A 23,227-nucleotide genomic window follows, 5' to 3' on the forward strand; every position below is an offset into this window, starting at 1 on the left:
CACAGCTTGCCATATTATAGCTAATGAAGCATAATATGGTCTGTTAGGGTGTTATGAATGACTCCTTAAAGAACATTTTTACCAAAAATCAGGAATTTGACCTACACAGAGGTCAGTCATCCTCTATCAAATAAAAACAGAGGAGCATGTAGCAGGACTACAGCAGCCTACATGCCCATGCTCACCTCTTTAGGGGATTACAATTTTGCAACAGTTGGAGAAACACAGATTCCCCTTTTCCTTAATCACTTATTGCAGGGAAGGGGAACCTTTGTCTCTCAAGCTGTTGCAAAACTGCAATTCCTATCAAGCCTGGAGAGCCAAAGCTAATAGAAATAGCAGTTTTGCAACAGCTGGAGGCCTAAAGGTTCCCCCTCAATATCTTATTCCGTGGTAGCTGAACAATATATTTGAGAAAAGGGGCAAAGCTTAGGCTGCCTTGTCCAGGCTGGGGAAGGGGGGTGGGGGGTGGGGTCAACTTACTGCAGCAGAAACTATTCCCACCATTTTGTCTGTAAAAAATTTATTGAACTCCACAAGTCGCACCCCTTTAATCAGTCCAAAGGGACCAAGAAAAAGGTAAGTTCCATAGTTCTTTTCGTACTAACTAGACTCCCTACCTGAGCTTTATTGATTTCTAGATCATGTTCCTTTAACCAGCAGATGATTAGGAATGTGTCTGCATTACACGTATAATAATGCAAAAGAGAGCAAAAAAAAAAGTTGTCCTTTCCAGGGCAAAATATCTCTCATTGTTCTCACGTTTGATGTGAAATAATTAAGTTTTTTGCAGGAATGTAAAATACAGTCTGATGACTGTTGAGCGGTTCATGGTTGCCCCCTTTGCTGCGCTTCAGCGAAAAAATACACCTCAGCGAATTGTAAGACCCAAGTAATTAATGAGCCGCTCTCTCGGCTTTTGGCAGGCGTCCATGTTCCTGCTACTGTAGAAAACGCTTTTCTTTAAATGTGAAAAACAAAAGACGTCAAGTGATGGTAAAACTGGCCTCATTATGCCTCGTGTTTAACTGCACCTCTGCGCCTTTATATAGAAGACAGAGAAACCTGCTTCATTAGTCTAAAATTAGCTTGTTTCATTGGCGAGGGGTTTGATTTTTTAGTATGGGTAACACAGACCTGCCGGGACGGTAGCACACAGCATAGTCCATCTAGGAATACAATGCAGGAGTTTTGTTTTAGAAGAGGAATTAAACCTTTAAAGGGGTACACCAGCACCACATTTCCTTCATTCTCAGAATTAGTAGGGGCACCCAGAAGTCTGATTCAACCAATTGTAAAGGGATTGCAAATCCTTAGAGCATGCCTTTCCTTTGAGATGTGAGGATCCCTTTAAGGGTAAATATTTCTTACAATACCTAGATTAAGTTGTCACTCAATTGTCCAGTCTCCTGAATGACAACCAGGCCGACTCATATAGGAGCAGATGATGTATTGCTGCATAAATAGACAGATTTGAAATTGAGCAATCTGGGGAAAGTAATGGAAACTTCTTTAACAGCTACTATGGCAACTAGTATCCAACAAAGGGGAAAAAATTAAAAAACTTAATGTTTATAAAATTTTTTTATCTAAATCCTCTTAAAAAATAACCTGTCCTATCTGTATCCACCATTTTATAGAGCAAGATAAGCCAACCTGACAATTGGTCATCAATTTATTTAAAGGGGTTGTCTGGGGATGACATGACCCAGGATGCCACAAAAAAAAAAAAAAAAAAGTAAATCATACTCGCCTGCGCTGATTTCCTGCCAGCTGGTCTGGCGGCTCCTGCTTCCGAGTGCTGTCCGCTACTTCCTGCTTTTGATGACTGATTGCTGCTTGAGTGATTTACTGAATAGGCATTTCCTGTAGGATTACTACATCTTCATACATCAAGCATCAAAGGGGTATTCCCCCCCCCCCAAGATCTAAAAAAAAATAAAATGCTCCCAAACCTAGCCGTTCTTACTCACTAAGCTTACTGTCCCGCCCCAGCCACTTATTGGTTGGGCGGGCTGTCCATCAACCAGGTCATAACATGAGCTCAGCTGGATATGCTGAAGCCCGGTAGGAGTACTGGAGTGGCAATCCTTCGCAGCAGAGGCATGGGGAGAGGCGAGTTAGTGAGGCTTTTTATTTTCCCCACTGCTCCTGCATTTGGGGATAAAAACGTCCTGTGGCCGGACTTCACCTTTATTTAACGTAACAAATTGTTCAAGATTAAACTGACACAAAATATTAATGATTTATTTGAAAATAAAATCTATGTATACTCATCCGCCTCGATCCTCCTGGCCCTGCTGCTCTCCACTGTTTCCTGTAATGTGCTGTAATTAGATAAGGTGGGTCACCACCGTGACCAATCACTGGCTGAACAGAGAGCAGTGGGGACCAGGAGCCTTCAGAATGTCAGAAGATCAGGGCAGGGGAGTATTTATTATTATTATTATTATTATTATTATTATTATTATTATTATTATTATTATTATTATTATTATTATTATATATTTTTTTTTATGCACCAGGATTCATTTAAAAAAAAACAACAACTCATGGCTGTAATACCACTTTATACTGTCACCACTGCAGTCAGAAGTACTCAATGAGTGATAGTTACCCCTGACTGTCAGTCACCAAGTCTAGGAATTGAATTTAATAATTTACAATTTACACTGAATTGTTAACCAAACAACTATTTGAATGTATAGGGTTTATATCAATATATCAGTCTGTTCAGTGCGCTCTGTGTACTCTATAATATTCTTATCACAGATGGGACAGCATGTCTGATGTGAGGGGTTCACTTAGTATTGACCCTATTTTTGTTTAGGTTACTGTTAAATCTGTCTATAATGTTGTAATTCTTATACATTGCTGCGTATGGAGCGTGTGCCTATAGAAGACAAGCAACGATTCACTGCAGGATATATTATAAGATTTACTATATATCATGTAACATTTGTAAGAGGCCCAGAATATACCAAGTCTTCCAATATCACTAGCTTTTAATTCATACAAGCTTCAGTAGGTGCCCAGGGCAGCTATTCCATCATTGTCCTTGTAGTTATTGTTGTAATTGGTCCAAGTCAATGAGGCGTTCTGTACCCATGGGACTTCTATCTAGATTATCTTGTGAATTATCCACCCCTAGGGACCTCCATCTGGGAGATACTTGCTTTAACATCACCTCAGCTGCCAAGACGTTAAGGCTGATGATAAAGATGTCAGTGATCTTGGAAGCTGCTTGGACAGGGAGCGATGAGAAATCAAAAAAGTCAAGAGAAACTGTCAAAAAGTTCTTCTGCAGTTTTTTTTGTGATTAAATGCTGTTCTTCCCCTTACATCAGCAAAGGTCTGTGTCATTATCGTAATTACAGGTAAAGTGACGACTATTTGCAGACTCATCACTACTTCTACGCAGTTTTAATTGAAACAATTAATGTCTTAGGTGATGGTGGCAGAGGCCCTGGATATCTCCAGAGAAACTTATTTAGCGATTCTAATGGACCGTGCATGCAATGGACCCGTACTTGTTGGCAGCCCTCAAGGTGGAGTTGACATTGAAGAAGTAGCTGAGAAAACACCAGAACTTATTTTTAAGGTAAGCTTTAGCAAAAAGAAAAAAAAATGGATTACCTTCTGTAAAACCGACAATTAGGGAATTGTCTATGCTGCTTTTATAAGAATAGAATCCCTACAACTGCCCAGCTGGCTTTCATTTGGCTGAGGCTGTCTGTCAGCCTGTGCCTACTGCACCATGGGTGCAGAGCTCTAGAGGGTTAATATCATTCAGGAAACTAACCATGAGGAGGAAAGGACTGCCTGTAGATCTCAGAGGATTGTGTAGAGGCAAATATATGGAGAAGGGGGCAGATAAATTCTGCTGCGCTGAAAGTTCCCAAGAGCACTATTGCCTTCATTGTTCTTGCTTAGAAAAAGTCTAGAACAACCAGCACTCTCCATAGAACCCAGTGGTCACTTTGGCTGACCTCCAAAGATCCTGTGTGCAGATGAGAGAAACCTTCAGAAGGCCAACCATCGTCGCAGCCTTCATAATTCTAAGCTTTATAGGAGAATAGCCAGAAAGAAGCCTCTCCTCCAAAAAAGACACATGAAGGCTGCCTGGAGTTTAGACAGAACTGTTCTGATTTAAAAAATAAATTAAAAAAAAGTGTGTGACTTTTTGCCTCAATTCTAAGCATCGTGTCTGGAGGAAACCAGGCACTCAATGCAGCAAACTGCAGAGATGTTTTTTATGAAAACCAGATCCAGAGTGCTGTGGATTTCAGACTGGGCCAAAGGCTCACCCTCCAACAAGACTGTGACCATAAGCCAAGAGCCAAAACAACATAGAAATGGCTTAGGGACAACTCTGTGACTGTATAAGTGGCCCAGCCAGAGCCCTGACATGAACCCGCTGAGAATTACTATTTAATATTATATTTTTAATATTCTGTTTTCGCTTTTTCAATATGGGATGTTGAGTGCAGAAGGATTGAGGAAACTTGATTTTTTTTTTTCTATTTTTTGCGCAAGATTGCAACATAAAATGTGAAAAAGTGTTTGAAGGCTTTTCCCAAACCGTCCTTATTGAAACACTTTGTTACTTTGGGCCCACAGTTCCTATGCAGACCACAGTTATAGACTACAAACAAATCCTGTTATAAGGCTGGATTCACACTGCGTTTTTGGAATCCGTTTAACGTATACGTTTTAATGGAAAAAACGGATGCAATTTTGTGTCATGCGTTTTTTCCATTGACTTCCATTATAAAAAAAAACAAAACAAAAAAAAAACGGATTGAAACGGATGCATTTTTGTTAACTGTTGACTACATTTTTCTGTCCGTTTAAAGTAAACAATTAAAAACGGACAACATTGAACGGATTGCAAAAACGCAGTGTGAACACAGCCTAATCTGATCCTGCAGTCACATCCCTTTCATCTGTCCCCCATTAAATATATATTAGCAGGTAGGGGACATGCAAGATTAGATTGGTATGTAACCAGAGACACGTCTGCATAGGAGCTGGAAACACAGTTGCTGCAGAATTCTTTCTGCAGTGTTATAAAAGTTCATCTGTAGTTTGATTGTCCCCAATCTACATTTTCTTGGAAATAAATTTGACAATGATGTTCAATGCAAAACAAAGACCCCCCCTCCCCCGTAGCATATTTTGTAATGACATCGCTGGGTCATGGCATGAACACAATGATAAGATTCCGGAGCCTGTCAGAAAAATTAGCTGCTTAATGTTTGTCAAAGCCATCTGCCCAGTAATTAGAAGTGAAAAGTGGTGTCAGATTGTCTTGTCTCTGTGCCACCGTCTTGTTGTGGAAGGACTTCATTCAAAGCATGGTGACATAATTAAAATGTACCCTCTGGGCACCTGTTTCTACTGAGATTTCTTGGTGGTGGAGTGCATATTAATTTTTTCGTTTTTGTTTCTGATTTAAATATTTTGATTTCTTTGCTTATTTTTTTTTTTGTCTTTTCTGTGTTTAAAAAGGAGGAAATAGATATTTTTGAAGGCATAAAGGACAGCCAAGCGTTGCGGATGGCCGACAATTTGGGATTCAAGGGACCTCTAAGACAACAGGTGGGGAGAAGAGTTACTGTATATTACCTACTTTGCTAAATTGGCATCTATAATACATCCATAATGTCTGGGTACTGAGGCCACAGCGTATATTTTTGTAAATGTACGGTCGTTGTTGCAATCGGCAACAACGGCCGTCCTTTGTACGAAAAGGCATGCTGCCTTATCTTCTGCCTTATCACGGCGCCGCAAAGAACTGGCCGATATTCACTAAATAGCAGCTGCAGAAAGCCCTGTCAGTGCAAACTATGAAGCGAGCAGCTCTGGTCGCAAGCTCCATAGTGTGCTGTGGTGAGTTCTGATACGGGCGCGCTCAGATGCGCCCACATCAGAATTTTGCTGCGTGAAAGAACATCCGGCCAGGATGATCTTTTCAGAGACCGGCTGTTCCGTGACCCGGCCGGGTCACCGAGCGGCCGGTCTCTTACGACGTGTAAACATGGCCTTAAAGTGTCTTTGTTATTAGGAAAAAACTTTTCACAGAGAGACCTCAAGTTTTGATTAGTTATGGTCTGAGTGTTCAGAAAAAGTGGGGAGAAGCATGCAGTTATGCATCTCATGTCTTAGCTCACTACCTGTTCTATCTCAATGTAAGAGACAAACTGGTCTAGTACACTGGGACACGGATCACAGCAAGCTGGGGAGTGACACAAAACTGCACTCTGCTCCTGGATCACTCTATTGATCATTTGGGGCTGAACACTTGTCAAAAGTATTTTTCATTTGACAGGTACACTTTATGCATATTTATCAAAGATGGTGTAAAGTGAAACTGGCTCAGTTCCCCTAGCAACCAATCAGATTCCATCTTTCATTTTCCAAAGAGTCTTTGAGGAATGAAAGGCGGAATCTGATTGATTACTAGGGGCAACTGAGCCAGTTTTTACTTTACACCATGTTTGATAAATCTCCCCCATTGTCAAGGCCTATAGTTACAATGTCCTGGAAAGGAATCCGGTACTTCAGAGATGAAAGTAAAGCCTTTAGCTTCTATGGGCAATCCTCTGGAGCATGGGTCTCCAAACTGCGGCCCTCCAGCTGTTGCAAAACCACAATTCCCATCATGCCTGGACAGCTAAAGCTTTGGATTTGGCTGTCCAGGTGTGATGGGAAATGTAGTATTGCAACAGCTGGAGGGCCACAGTTTGGAGATCCATGCTCTGGAGGCTTACAGCTTGCAGTACACAGCCTAGGCTTTCACTCACTCCTGCTCCCCTCTCCTGCACAGAGCACAGGGTATGTAATGTAATGTATGTATGCAATCCGTCTTGCTCATACTGTAACCAAAGATGGGTTTTCCCCAACAACAGGCAGTGGACAGCAGTTTACATGGAAGAGACATCTAGTGACATCTTTTAGATCTGTTTCTGTAGGGTAAGGGGTATTTTTTTTCTTTTTTTTTGTAAATGAAGTGTTCTACAAAAAAGTTAAAAATGGAGAAAAGTTTTTTTTTTTTTTCCCTTTATAAATGACGGTGGCCATTTAAGATATACTATCCGACAAATAAAATATCTGGATTGGCTTATTTTTCTGTGGTCAGCTCTATAAGTATGCCATGGTATACAATAAGAGTGTCCTAGTGCGGCTGATAACACTAAATGACAAGCCGGGAGGCTGCACACTTGGCAGTCATATGGTCACCTCATGCTGCCATCTCCGGATTATCTATTCTTGCTGTGGTGTTAAGTCACTGAACCGCAGATAATGTTTAGCTCCCTGGTCTATACTTTTTATCAGTTCTTGACCTAACTGGGCTTGAGAAGCTCAGCCCGGTTGGATCCACTTTTCTTGCATTTGCTTTGGACATTTAGAAGTTAACTAGAACCTGCTTTTAAGTAGCACTTGGCTGTGTAGGTATTATCCACCTGAGCAGAGTTACCGCACTATACAATTTTGTAATGAAGCAGCCTTGCGGGGAGACCCATCTCCTTCTGGGGGCTGTTCTCTCATGTCAAGAGTGTACTTAAACCGCAGCACATCAATAACTTAAGTATTATTACTCCCAACAAGTCAACCTTAAACAATTGAAATCATGGAGCATTTGGATGACAAATTCCAGGGGATGGCTACATCTGCCGCTGCGCTTCTGCTTCCCCAGACCTGGGCTGACACATTTTTCCTTCTTTGTGTGTGTTTTGTTTTATGTGTGTGTTTTTTCGCTTAGGGAATACGAATAGAAATTTCATTGTTCATAAACAGCCGAGTATCAGCATCCTGACAACGTACATTGCTCATCTTAAATGTGATTTAATATATACACAATGTACTGCCTATAAGTAAGCTGCACCAGGTTTATTTGATCTTGTCTGCTGTAGATCTATCATTATTTATGTTTAAAGACCTGGAGTACTTGTATTATGGATTATTACAGATTTTCTGCTTCTTCAGGCGCAATATTCTGAAATATTACTGTACTTAGTGGGAGAACAGATTTTTTCTGGCTCAATAAAACAAGAATTGTCTGATGTTTTTGTAAATTTTAAAAGCAATTCTTCTGGGCTGTAAATACTAATAATCTATAATTGCTGTTATTATTTTAGGACTTTTGTGATTGGAATATAAAAAATAAGCGATCTGGATCAAAGTCAATAGGATTCAAAGGAGGTCAAAAAGTATATGTATAAAGAGACTAGAAGGCCCTATACTTAGAGGAAAGCCCATATATCACAAGACCAGAGTATGTGGTGACCAGACATCTAGATCCAGTATCTTTGGTAGATATTCCAAGAGCTTGTAGTCAGTCTGAGTCAACTACTTCCCCCTAGTCATCCTCAGATAGGTTAGGTAGATCCGGTGGCCACTTATATAGGGTTCTTTTAAACAGCATTGTACTACTTGCATGTAGCAAACAAAACAACTACTCGGTTTATTTAGCCTAGTACTGTATAAGCTGTTGGATGTGCTGTTAACAGAGGGTCAGGAAAATAGAACATTCCAAGAAAAACCATTATCGTTAGGAGCCCATTGCACGGAGCGGTTATCGCTCTGTGGAATAGAAACAAACGATCAGCCGATGATCGTGTCATCGGACGATCGTTTAATTAGGCCCAAACCTAAAATCATTGGCGGGCGTCCGACGATTTGAGAAGCACCATACAGTACAGGCTTCTCCTCCGCTCCGTCTTCCTCCCCGGGTCCTGCGGCGCAGCATCAGCCTGGTGCGGCCTGACTGAGCTGTCAGACCGCTCAGCCAATCACTGACCGGGACCGCCGTGGCCACACAATCGGTGTGACAGCTCAGTCAGGCCGCTCTGGAGTTGATGCTGCGCCGCGGGACCCGGGGAGGAAGACCGAGCGGAGGAGAAGCCCTGCTAGGTAATGTGTGCTGCAAGGACATCGGTAACGATGTCCGTGCAGCCCTCGCTAACGTTTGTCGATCTAGCAGATCGGCACTCGTTTACATTCTTGATCGGGCCCTGCTCGGCCCATAGAATAGGACCCTTAGTTAAAGCGAATGTACCATCAGGTATGTTCACTGTAACTATTGCCCATGTATAGAACGACCCACCTCCAGTGCCTCACTCTGGTCCCGGTGCCTGCGTATAGAACAGAGCAGTACACGGGAACCGGCCATGGTTCAAAAAAAAAACAAGAAAAAAACTGTGGCACTGGCTTCCTCACGCCGGCGCCGTTCTATACATGGACATCTGATGGTACATTCGCTTTGAAGGGGATCTGTCAACTCTCCAACTCAGGACTCGTGTCAAGAAGTCGTCCAGCCATAGCATGCACACCTCCTCCCTCTGAGCATGATCTAGATCTGACAGATTCCATTTAATACCAGGATCCACTAAACCAGCCCATGAGAGCATGGAGGAGCATGTGACCATGCCCCCCCCCTGTTTCCTACCCTAGGCATGTACAGGCTCAGTGGTGGATACTGGGGGCATGGTCACATACTCCTGTATACTCGGCCATTTTATGGAAAGAAACACCATAGAGGAGGAGGACACAGTCTGAGGGAGCAGAGTCTGATTTAGGGAGCTGCTGCCAGTAAAAAAATAAATCTGGAATTCTATAACAATTGCTTCTCCAGGTTGACCACTTTATAGCAAAATAGTTCAGTGTACAGTATTAGTAAAAGAATACAAAAGGGAAGTATGTGATCCCTACAGGTAAGTCGTGTCCGATGATGGTGTCCCCACTTATGTATGTCAGAGAAAGAAAGATACTTACAGAAAAAACAAAAAGTGGTGGACAAAACACTGATTATGCAGTGTAATGCAGAATTTTATTTGGTATATACATGTGTCTCATATATACAGTGAATATATACAGTGAATATTGTCACTCCATGGAGCAACCAAGAACATTCATGTTGGTGGCAAAAAATGCAAGAGCGTATAATTGATGTATAGATGTGTGTCCACAGTCGTGACGGCTATTAAACCCTGCCTTTCTCTAGGGTCCCGCTGGGGCTGAGCCAACTCAGCGCCTTGGCGGGTGTTGTCCCTAGTGCTGGATAGGCAGTCTGTCTCGAAGTGATAAGGTTGTCACCTCAAGTCGTTTGATAACGGTCTACTGTCTGTATATTATTTGTTCATACAAGGCTGTGCAATCAATGTTCAAGACAAGCATGGGTTATGGTAGAGATCGAAGATTCTAACGGCAATAATATCCACGAGTCATCCAACGCGTTTCCCCCTTGTAGCTGATAACAGCTGGGTTCATCAGGGATGTTCTAGTATCTGGATTATTCAGCCATATAGTTAGTCTATAGTTAGTGGTTTGTTAGAGATGATGCCGTAGGTCACTGTTAGTAGATGTCGTTGTTAGGGTAGCAAGATAAAGCCAAACATGCAGAGAATGGTCATCCCTATAAACAATGTATATATAAAGTATGTCAAGATCTGCAATGTTATATGTGTGCTATAATAGGCATCGGGGTACATGAAGGCACCTACCTGAGATGCAGGTGGACTATGCGCTATTCCATGATGAGGATGCGGCGTGTGGCCCCGGCGGAAGAATAAGTCCCCCCTAGAATTATAGTGATATGGGTATAGGCAAACCAGATGCAAACACATAGAGGGTATGTCCTGACATGAGCGGCCCGGATGATAGTCTAGCAGACTAACACTTACGTTTAGATGTGGAGGATGCTTCACGTGGTGGTACAGGCGGCTGGTGTGCGTCTGCAAGGACTGCCGGCAGCGCGTCATTTAAACCGTGTGGTTGAGATGGTGGCGCAGAGACATGATTACGTCAGTGCGTCGCCGCGTAGGTACGCGCATGCGCGGTATGAAGGTTGAAACTTATTGCCCACACTAGGGATTCCCTTAATGTGCGATCGTAAAATCTCACTGGGAGGCACAGTGTATTACCTAATCTTCTAATATTATGGAATAGAGTAGATAAGCCTGTGCTAGTCGGCTATACAAAAGTTGCTGTTTGGCTATGCTACACTGACAGGTGTTAGTAAACAATGAATGATAAGAGAGGAGAGGGGAGAGGCAATATGTAAAATGAGGCACAAAGAGCAAATAGTAATAATTATAGGATGTAAAGCCAAGGACAAGCGCTAGGCTTAGTAAGGGGTGGCATGATACTACATAGGTGTCTTAAAAATGGATAGATAAGTCAGGGGAGATAATTGCTTGTAAGGTGAGCTAATACACAGTGGTGAGATGATGGTAATGGAGCAGAGTTGAGAAGGTAGGGCATATGGAGGGAGCGGGTAGTTCTCATTATGAGGGAGTAGGGGGTGGACCAAGTGGCTTAGATAAAAGGTCTCACAAAAGTAGGGTGTGAGCGCACACTACATCATAAACTGTAATGTGGAGTGCAGACTACCTCAGCAAATTACAATAAGCAAAGAACAAGAAAAAGAGTCTGAGGATAAAGAGCCTCTGCACATCCAAAAGTATACAAAAAAGATTTTATTATACAAAAATTCGAGAAGACACACAGAATAAAAGAGAGGCTGTAAACAGCAATAAAACCTAACTCTAAGGGGGGAGAATACAATATATCACCCCACCAACCGGTATCCTCCACGTGAATAAATGTAACATGCCTGAAGATCTAGCATTGCTCACATATAAACATAGAATATAAGGTACATCATGCAAAAAGGTGTGAACAGCAACTGGTCATTGAGACCGTCTGGTTCCAGGGTTTTGAGACGATAAATCCACTCGGTTTCCATTCTTAGCAGTTTAGCTTTATCTTGCTACCCTAACAACGACATCTACTAACGGTGACCTACGGCATCATCTCTAACAAACCACTAATAGCAGCATCTGTCATTATACCCTTGAATTTCTGTGCTATGACGACTACATCATCTTCATGGGTTTGAGAGGTACTATCATGTACACATCATTGATTGAACATTCAATTTTCTTATTTACAATACATTATGGCATTGATATACTGTCTGCACTTACTTTTACTAGACTAACTATATGGCTGAATAATCCACATACTAGAACATCCCTGATGGACCCAGCTACTGTTATCAGCTACAAGGGGGAAACGGGTCGGATGACTCGTGGATATTATTGCCGTTAGAATCTTCGATCTCTACCATAACCCATGCTTGTCTTGAACATTGATTGCACAGCCTTGTATGAACAAATAACATACAGACAGTAGACCATTATCAAACGACTTGAGGTGACAACCTTATCACTTCGAGACAGACTGCCTATCCAGCACTAGGGACAACACCCGCCAAGGCACTGAGTTGGCTCAGCCCCAGCGGGACCCTAGAGAAAGGCAGGGTTTAATAGCCGTCACGACTGTGGACACACATCTATACATCAATTATACGCTCTTGCATTTTTTGCCACCAACATGAATGTTCTTGGTTGCTCCATGGAGTGACAATATTCACTGTATATATTCACTGTATATATGAGACACATGTATATACCAAATAAAATTCTGCATTACACTGCATAATCTAGTGTTTTGTCCACCACTTTTTGTTTTTTCTGTAAGTATTTTTCTCTCTCTGACATACATAAGTGGGGACACCATCATCGGACACGACTTACCTGTAGGGATCACATACTTCCCTTCTGTATTCTTTTACTAATACTGTACACTGAACTATTTTGCTATAAAGTGGTCAACCTCTTTAAGCAGCATTACTAAAATCTGGAGAAGCAATTGTTATAGAATTCCAGATTTTTTTTTTTTTTTTTTTAATGTTTAAGGGATTTACAATGGGTTGTAATTTACTCACTATGCCCCTGTTACTAGTATTTTGCTACTTTTCTGCAGCTCTTTGAGTAATTATGTGTCCAGAAATTAGATGAAGCAGCTCTTCCTGCCTTATGGTCAGTTCACACCATGGAATTTACGTAATATTTCAAGATTTTGGCGCCCTTTAAAGCGTAACTGTCATTTAAATGTCACTTTGCAGAAATAAGTATCAATAGTACAGGCAATTTTAAGAAACTTTGATTAAGAAATCACTAGAACGCCCGGGCAGCCCATAGAGTGGTGGTGGTAGAGATAGTGGTGGTCTGATGCTGCAGCTCCTATTCTGCGGTGCGACGGCAGCAGATCACTGCTATCACAGTCATTTGTCTTTCAACATGTTAAAGGCCAAACGATAGCAACGATCAGCCAACTTTGCCTGATAATGAACAGATAAAAGGGGTGTGTGTGGGGGGGGGGGCCTCTGGGAAACAGCTTTTTGAGTACAGAAAGAGGCTTTTTTGACTCATAAAACCCATTACAGAGTTTCTTAAAATTGCATGTACAACTGATTTCTATTTTAAATGAAAGTTACACTTTAAAGTGACACTGGTGTAATGGGTACATTTAGCAGTTTTCATACCTCATTTTATATCATACGTCATGCTACTTGTGATCTTTGTGCTAAGTGGGCAGGGCTTTGTGCCATTAAAACCACTTAGCCCCGTCCACATTGTCACATTGGCCCCTCCCCTCCGTGACTTCATTGTCACATAGGCCCCGTCCTCCTCGACGTCCATTGGTATGGGCCAACCTAGAGAGGGTGGGGCCTAGACCTTTAGGCCAGCCTGCTCCAATGGTCGATGAGGAACGGGGCTTATGTGCCTATGATGTAATAGAGGGGCCAGTTGTGACAATGTGGGTGGGGCTAAGTAATGCTAATGCCACGAAAGCCCCGCCCAGTTAGCAAATCTGCAGTTGATAAAAGATCACTTTTTATTTGAACAAGCAGCATGATTTATGATATGAAATAAGGTATGAAAACTGCTAAATTTACCCATTACACCTGTGTAGAGAAGTCAGAATGCAAAAAGGGGGTGACAGTGTCACTTTAAGCAGGAAATCCGAGCATTTACTGCTACACCAATCTGCTGCTTATAACACAACCTAAGCGTTCTGTCCATAGGAAAACATTCAGCTTCAGTATACTGGTCAAGCCAAAAACAATACATGGGTTGAAATTACTTTTCTTCTCAGTTAGGAAGGCCATTTGATTGACAGAAAGTTTAGCTTCCAATTTTCTCTCTAAAAGTATTGACAGAGCTACAAAAATGAACATTCTGCAATGCTGACAGCCTGCACAGCCTTACATAGCAGTTATTACTTTACTGTTCACAACCTCCAGCATAAGCTCTATACTAAACTCCTTATTATGACTGGTAAATGGCCTGTAAACCTTGCATCCAAAGCAACTCCTTCCCTCACATTATTAAACCCCACTGGGTTGTAGTTCAGAATTTCCAGGAAGAGAGGAATATGGTTATTCTTGTTTGCAGAATTTCCTTGGTTTTATCAGATACAGTGAGAAAATAACATGAAACATTAGGTAAAAACATCAAAACAAAAAAGTGAGCAACATAACTTCAATTTTGATAAAAATTTGTAAAGTCTCTAATATAGTCTGGAGAGCAAGAAAATGGCTGCACGTCTCACACATGTTTGATACTTAAAGGAGAAGTCAGGCGAAAATTTTTACTAAAGTAAAAAGTTATAAAAATCCCCAATATAGACTTATTACGGGAAATGCTTATAAAGGGCTTTTTTCCTGCACTTACTACTACATCAAGGCTTCACTTCCTGGATAACATGGTGATGTCACTTCCTGGATAACATGGTGATGTCACTTCCTGGATAAAATGGTGATGTCGCGACCCGTTCTCAGAGCTGTGTGGGCTGTGGCTGCTGGAGAGGATGATGGCAGGGGGACACTGAGGGACACAGGGCACTGGAGGGACACTCAGCATCCCTCTGCCATCATCCTCTCCAGCAGCCACAGCCCGAACAGCTCTGGGAGTCGGGTTGTGACATCACCATTTTATCCAGGAAGTGACATCACCATGTTATCCAGGAAGTGAAGCCTTGATGCAGTAGTAAGTGCAGGGAAAAAAGCACTTTATAAGCCTTTCCCGTAATAAGTGTATATTGGTGATTCGTATAACTTTTGGAGGGCTCTTTAAGCTTTTCAGCTACATTTAAAACCAACATCAGAAGTTAGTCTATAATTTGATCGAACCATATTATCTTATGTACCACGTGCAGGTCTTCTGATATACATTAGTTCCTACCCTAACAATTGTGCAGTGTCGGTCGGCAACCACCACCACCGCTAAGCTAGGGAATGGGTGGGCTCCAGTACCAAGACAGGTTATCAAGCTTGGGGCTATTTAGTTTAGACAAAAGACGTCTTAGGGGCGATCTGATCACAATGCACAAATATATGAATGGACAGTACAGAGGTCTTTGTAGTGATCTTTTTACACCTAAGCCTGTAACCATGACAAGGGGGCATCCTCTACGGCTACGAGGAAAGAAGACTAATTCTCCTGCGTGGGGGACAAGGAGACATTTGTGTAGCGCCCTGCTCCTCTTTTACTCTTCTTGGGTAGAAGTAATTAACCTCGGTGTCACTTACATGCTGCAGCCTTGTAAGGGTTAAACCGCACATGTTTTTCTTTGGCTGGTGCTCTGATGACTTCCGGGTCCTGACCTGCACATTTTTCTACTTGCGGGCAGCGGAGGTCAGAGGTTATCAGATGGCACCATTGCACAGCAGTGCACTAATAACTTCTGACCTCTGCCGACAGCAGAAAAAAATTTCTAGGATGGGACCCGGAGTGACATGTCAGAGGTTTGTATTGGTCGGGGTCCGGGTGCTGAGAATAAAGGGGCAGATGCGGGCAGCACACACACACTGCCTCTTTATCTCCTTCTCTCTTCTAAAGTTGTGGTGGACGTTATTATAATGGAGCCCTATGGAACCTATGGTACAGCGATTACTGGATGTTCCATAGGGCTCCATTATAATTCTGTCCACCGCTACTTTAGCAAATATTTGTTTAAATAATAGGTACCCTTTAATTATTAATAATACAGTCTGCGGAGATCATGTATCTAAGTCTATCATGACCTATATTCACTGCTGTGCCAGTGTATCTAAGCTTTTTGATGAACTAGTGTATTTATGCCCATTGTGTATGATGCTTTTTACTGATCCAGTGTATCTAAGCCTATTGTGTGTTACTTTATGAAGACCATTTCTATCTAAACCTATCACCTGTGATGAGGGAGGGGTAGATAGAGGGGACAGTCAGCCGCCGGTGGGTGCTGCATACAGTAAGGTAACTGATATTGGCTGTGTATACAGTGCTGAGGAGGTGACATGTGCGGGTCATGATGTTACATGTAGGTGAGGGTATTTTGTACAGAGCAGGTGGTTTTATAGAGGGGCTTGCGTCTTGCTTTTTTGTGTTGACTGTATTGACACATATTGTCGCAACCTATTCCCAACAAATATATCGACCTCCCTAGTTGTGCAAAAAAAAAAACAAACATAAATTGGAGAAGTGTTCACTGGATTTTCTAGAAGCATAAACTATACATCTATTTTAATGAAGTTATATTACAAAGTAATATAACTTTATTAAAGCAATGCTTTAGGGGGAAAAAAATTAAAAAAATCTGTCTCTGGAGTACCCCTTTAAATAAGTGTCTACAGCAAATAAATGAGATTTTACTCCAGTTAATAAAACTCTACACAGTAGGATTGCATCTTGCAATCTAAAAATGATGAGTTAACCTGAGTGTGATGGTATAAATGTATTTGTGTCGATAAAACATATGAAATCTCATCTTACTATCACATTAAAGTGTAATTAATACTGTGGACTAACATTCACCTCTTTGTGTGGCGGCTCAGCGGTACAATATATCCTTAGCTAAAGACGTCATTTGTCTTTCTTCTTCAATCCTCATTTGTAAAGCTTCCGAGTGTGTAATGGAACAATTTAATATTTCATATAATGTTCATCCTCTTCTGCGCCGACCTCCGCATTGTAATTGTGTTGTGTTTAATGAAACAGGCTGCGGAGCAGATTAAGAGACTGTACCAGCTTTTCCTGAAAGTCGATGCTACTCAGGTTGAAGTGAACCCCTTCGGTGAAACTCCAGAAGGACAAGGTAAGAAAAAACATATATATTGAAATTATGTTTTTTCGCAATCCTCATCATTCAGTGCTTTGGGGAGCCGAGCGCTACAGTGAATTAGATTGTTTTGTTCTTGCTTTAAATCGAGAAAGGTCAAGTTGGTACGTGAAGCGGTCCTGGCATTTAGCTGGGTTTTGCATTGCTTGGCACAAGAGCTCTCCTACAAGAAGTCCATAATCACTTGTCGCTGCTGAGTAGAGTCAGTTTGTCAAGTGCAAACTGCTTTTTCCTTAAAGCCCCCCATTATGTTAGACAAAACATCCTGAAAAACTTACATAATTTGGAAAATACAGTTCTGAGTAAATAGGAATTCTGGACTATATTTCTCTTTCAATTTCTTTCTTTCTTCCTGAAATGTTTGAGTAAATAAACAACTGGATATTACCATGACACACCTGTAGGGGTTGTGTCCCTACATGGAAACATTTCCAGGAGGGATAACCAAAGAGGTGTGACTGAAAGAGGAGAAGACCAGAAATAATATACCTGCACTTTTGTAATGTGGCAATGGCATGGCGGCTTCAGCACAATGTATCAGTGTATGTGAATTTAATCAAAGTTCTAATAATGACCCTGGGATGCCCAGGAGTCTTGTACAGTCAGGATCCAGGCATCAAACATTTGCCTCTAGCCCCACAGCATGCAGTGACGTCTTTCCGAATTCAGTATCAAATTGGGCGAGAACTTATGACCCTTTTAAGTGGTCCGATTATCGGCGGAATAAGTGTTCCTAGGAACACTCAGTCCCAATAATCTCACCATGTAAAAGGGCCAATGCTCATTCATCGACTGATTACATCTCTTGTGCAGCCAATAAACTCATTGTTATTGGCCACACATCCCAAGGGATGCACAGTGGACAATGATAACATTAAGGACCACACAGATGATCCAGCGATCGCTCGTGAAGCTCAGTCACGCGATTTATCAAGCTTTGTGAAGGCTCAGTAAATAAGTGCTAATCACAGTTGCCAATTTAAAAGGGTCTTTAGAGGGGTTCTGTTTTAATGGTAGGCCATCATAATCAGATTGGTGGGCATACAACTGCTGGTTAAGTGCTGCATCCCCTTCATTGTTGGGGAGGAACAACTTTATAAACATAGAAAAGAATTTGCCTGGTATTTCAGCTGGGAGCGGCTCAATCCCATTGAAGTCAGTGAGACTGATCTGCAAGAGTATGTTCACACTGAGGAATGGGAGAGGAATTTCTCACTTAATTTTTCGTGGATTCTTCGCAAAATTCTGCCTGTAAAATATGTACAGAGCAATGTCCCATTGTGTTCAATGGGATTTCCATTCTGTTGTTCCCACTGCGGAATTTACGCTTGGAATGTTTTACCTCAGATTGGCTATCATGTCAATTCTTTGGGCATATTCCAGAATGTCAATTCTTTGAGCAGAGAACTACGGAAGTGGAGGCGCATAGACACACTGTAGGAGACTGAGGCAGGCAGAATTCGGAATTCCTCTGCTTTTGCTCCGTGTGAACTGGCCCATAGATTGCATTCTGTATTCTGCCGATGGACTGACAGGATAAAGGCAAGAAAAATTTTTTTGCAGTTCCCCAATATACACGCATACATTTGGTGATGTTAACCAGCTCATCTTTCACCCACTTGGAAAGTAAATTGAAAAAAAACTATTGGCAAATCTGCAGGGATAAAATGTTACAATTTTCCTTTAAGGCAAAAGTTGCCTTAAAGCAGACGTTCAGCTGTAAACCTCTGAACTGTTTATCATTGAAAAGCAATTTATTTATGAGAATCGGTAATGAGATACATGAGGCTCATTCGGCTGCGATTTATACTGTAGATGATGTCAGCTTAACGCTTCTCAATGTTCGGCGCAGCGTTGATGCATCATGTGCAGTTTTTAATGTACAGAAGATCCATATTTTCAACTCCCGAGATCAATCTAGAACACTTGACAATACTTTTTTTTTTCTCCTTCTTTCTTCGCAAAGTTTTTAAATCAATTTTTGTGCAAACTGTAGTAATCATTCTGTCTGCATGGGCCGGTGCCACTTAATCAATGCCAGGTGAATTGGCAGCATGCTAAGGAGAAAATGGCTTTGTTCTGGAGATTAAAATCCTTACGGTATTACACTTTCATAACTAAAAGGCACATTGCACAATGCAGGAGCCTTTACCCCAGCCATTGTTAAATTACCTTGTTAGACTTGGAAAATGCCAAGTTATGTCACAAAAGAAATGATATTGTTCCCTTTTTGTCTTGGGGCCATATGCTTCTTTGGCTCTGGATGGTGCACCCATCTTTTATGGGTTTCTACAGTGTTTAACCGTATTAATCAAGAAGATGTAGATTAATAAGAAAAGCTGCTGCTGCAGAGTCTGGGGTGAAACATTGTGTACATCCTGTCCTGATTTGGCCTCTAAGCCTGATGTTTCTTACAGGGGAGGGGAGCCCTATAACAGATGCTATGTTTCTCTCCTTTGGCCCTTTGCCACTATGTTACAGAATAATCATGTACATTCAGCTTATAGACAACAGATTTCAAGGGGGAGTCTTAACAAGACCCCAGATCAGACTCCATATTCAGATTCCATGTCAGGCACTTTAAATTTAATTTATCAATGTTTTCTCAATCCACTCCCCACCATTTGATATTTGTGATTTGTAACATATATGTAAATTACTTCATTGATCAAAAGTGACTCCATTAAAATTAAAAAAAAAATGCTGATGTCCAATGCCTGGTGTCAAGGAAAATCTGTCTCTAGGTAACAGCTAGATCAAGACAAATTACAGGTAGTGGCGGTAGGGCGTGTGTTATAGAATAATGCAGTAGAAAGAGAGAGCCTCAGAAAGCCTACCTGTGAGTCAAGCCATGCTGCCTCCAGAAAATGATCCGCAGTTGAATCTCCAACTTCAAATCTGCGCGGATCCTGTACATGTGAACGCACCCTTTGGGCCAGTTCACACTGAGTAAACACGGCGCAATGCCCGCCGCCCTCAGTGTGCTGCTTTGAGCGAATGGTAGCGCGCGCGCTCGTCCACTTCCTCTCCTCTCCGCTCAAGGAACTAACATGTTAGTTCTTTGAGCGGAGAGCGATGGCATCGGACAAGCGCGCGCTCTCCCTTTCGCTCAAAGCAGCACACTGAGCGCGGCGGGCATTACGCCGTGTATACTCAGTGTGAACTGGCCCAAAGGGTGCGTTCTCATGTACAGGATCCGCGCAGATTTGAAGTTGGAGATTCAACTGCGGATCTGCTGCAGATTCAAAACTGCACCATCAAATCTGCTGCGGATCCTGTACGTGTGAACGCACCCTAAGGCTATGTTCACACTACGTATGAGACCGGCCGTTCCGTGACCCGGCCAGTCTCTGAAAAGATCATCCTGGCCGGTACAGCAGTACCGGATGGATGAGTTCTGATGCAGGCGCATCCGTGCGTGCCCACATCAGAACTACCCACAGCACACTATGGAGCGTGGGTCCGGAGCCGCTCGCTCCATAGTGTGCACTAACAGGGTTTTCTGCGCCCACTATTCAATGAAAATACACTCCGACCAGGACTAGGACTCCCTCAAAAGGCAGCACTACGTGATGGCCCTATTTCACGGGTCATCTAGAGGAGCAAACAAGCGCTCTCAGCGCTCATTTGCTCCTTGTTCCCCGCTCGCCCTTGTTCCCAGATCGTTGCTGTATCAGTCGCTTGTTTTTCAACATGTTGAAAAACAAGCGACTGCAACCATCAGCCGACATGAACGATGTCGGCTGATCGTTGCACTCTATTCCACGGGACGATTATCGTCCGTAGCAGCCGATATTGGCCGAATACGGACGATAATCGTTCTGTGGAATAGGGCCTTGAGTTCCGTGGGAATCACGGCCGTTGTAACAACGGCCATTATTCCCACGATACTTATGTTGTGTGAACATAGCCTAAAGGTAAATTAAAGAGGTTATTCAGAGGACATCCACAGGAAAGAGGACAAGTAAGACATCAAGGGGGGGGTCCAACTTCCATACCTCTTGCCAATCTCCTTTGTTATGATTTTTTATGAATACATCCGGTGCTACGGCGAGTGACCCGACGCTCTCTTCATTTTCTATAGAGCTGCCGGAGAGAGACGGGTACAACACTCGTTTCCTTCCGGGGGTTCCATAGGAATGAAATGAGCCGCGAGTCACATGTCGTACCTGGGGCTGTATTCCTAACAAAGGAGCTTGGGGTCGATACAAGGATCTGTGGGTGGCATGGAGGTTGGAACCCCTTCCCTTCCACAATCTTTTACTTGTCCCCTATGCTGTGGATAGGGGACAAGTTTGTCTTGTCCGGTCAACCTCATTAATGTTTTCTTCTCATCTCTAAGAACCCAAAAAGTTATGGGCAGCTGTCCGTTGTGTAAATACCAGTGTATCTATTGCTGTACGTCCACAGTACTGCATTGTAATCTCCCCCTCCCTTTAAGTTCCCAGTGATGCTAACAGCTCAATGCTTACTGTAACCCTTTCCTTGTTGTGATGCTGCTGTTTTTATTTCTGCTTACATATCACCTTGCAGACTGTGCATCAGTAACCCCTTCTCCTCCACATGAAAACTGTTCTAAGGAAATCATCAGCTCCGCCGTGACAGCCTATTTAATTCAGTGCACTCTTGCCAACGCTGTGTCATGGTATAGCAAGTGTTTTGCTTTGATTGGTTAGAGAAGTTAGGGAATGGAAGCCCAGGTATGTGTACTACTTTAAAACAGCCAAGCCAGCCAAGCCAAGTGGTACCAACCAACATGAAGTGGACTCTGAGCTGGTCAGCATCAGTAGTGAGAGAACTAAAATCACCTTTTCACTACTCTAAAGGGTTATTCCAACAAAAACAGGAGAACACCATGATTCTCTATAACTAAGCAGAGGACCAGCCCATAAGATAGATGGGGTGTCACGCATATATGTTAACTGGGTGTCACCCTCAGGCAGTCTGAGGGAGTAGTACAGCACATGTGCTCCCAGAAATGCCAGGAGGAGCCAGTGGGGGACCGTGCAGTTGAGGTCAGTGTAAGCCTATGAGGTCCCCATTAAATTATCATGGGTGACATCCTGGCGAGATGCGATCAAGTTTTGTCCTGAGACAACCCGTTCCAAGCTAAAGCAATCAATTTCCTAAATTACCTTGTATTGTCTTGTGAGGTGGCAGATTTCTACGCAGAGGCGAGTTATCCCCAGGTATTTGACAGAGAATACGCAGTTGTGGAAGTGTTATGGACGCTCTGCCAAACAAAACTTCAGATTGTGGGAGAATCTTATTATAGCTGTGATTTTCCGCGGAACAGAAAACGGAGGATTTTCATTATTTGCAGCTATCTCAGGGGACTGCTGCAGAGTCGTCGCTTTGGCATCAGGATTCTTAGATCCACAAGTCAGACCTTAAAACCACCTAATTAAACACCATTAAATGAAATGTGCAGTATACGGCTTTCATTAGCAGCATCTAGTTGGCTGAAATGAAGTCCATTGAGTATCCAGCAATTGAGTCTGTTTTTTAGTGCCAGCTTGTGATAGGGGCCCCATAAAGTATCTGTGATCTCAAACGGAAAAGAAATAAGAATATTGGAATGCTGGGTCCATAAATGTCTTGTAAGTAGCGATTAGCTTTTTCTATTAGGTAGTTTATAAATTGCTATAGATGGATTATTACAATTCCTTTATTTTTTTACTTGCCAAAAAAATATAAAAATTCTAATCTAATGACCTCAGCTGTCCCCTTCTGCTATGGTGTTATTAGTTATCTTTGTTGTGTATGTCTCTGGGAACTTGGGTGACTAGCATTAAATGGGTGTTTCAACAAGAAAACATATGGATACCCACCAATCACTAAAATGGTGGATCTAAGACTGCACAGCTCACCATTCTCTTCCTGGTGATCCATCATGTACATTGTTGTTTTATTTATTTCTGTGGAAATAGCAGAGTACGCAGGAAGACTTCTTAAAGGGAACCCATCATGTCGTTGATGCAGTTCTGTCTATCGGAAACATAATAAAGATTTGATGGAAAAGATTCAGTAAAACTTGTATACTGTTTGTTCAAACACCTGTGCTCTCTTTGCTTAGGTGTCCAGAAGGCGGTTCTACTTAGTGACTAACAGCCTTTTTTCTGTGCATAGAAGATAGACAGCACTCAACTGTTAGTGGTGCTCTTGGCAGGAAGATCCTGAGATAGTAAAGAAGCCCGGCACTCACCAAGTAGCATAA

At 42.3% G+C, this 23,227-nt stretch overlaps 1 protein-coding gene across 1 annotated transcript in view; it reads left to right on the forward strand.

The window, feature by feature from the left end:
* Window positions 1-23,227, forward strand: part of SUCLG2 (succinate-CoA ligase GDP-forming subunit beta) — a 198,961-nt gene that overhangs the window by 77,732 nt on the left and 98,002 nt on the right. Inside the window, exons 5-7 of the mRNA XM_069968783.1 lie at window positions 3,449-3,601; window positions 5,512-5,601; window positions 16,890-16,986. Coding sequence (XP_069824884.1) covers window positions 3,449-3,601; window positions 5,512-5,601; window positions 16,890-16,986 — 340 coding nt within the window. The remainder of the gene's footprint in view (window positions 1-3,448; window positions 3,602-5,511; window positions 5,602-16,889; window positions 16,987-23,227) is intronic.

This window comes from Dendropsophus ebraccatus, chromosome 4, assembly GCF_027789765.1.
Source record: "Dendropsophus ebraccatus isolate aDenEbr1 chromosome 4, aDenEbr1.pat, whole genome shotgun sequence".
NCBI classification, from domain to species: domain Eukaryota; kingdom Metazoa; phylum Chordata; class Amphibia; order Anura; family Hylidae; genus Dendropsophus; species Dendropsophus ebraccatus.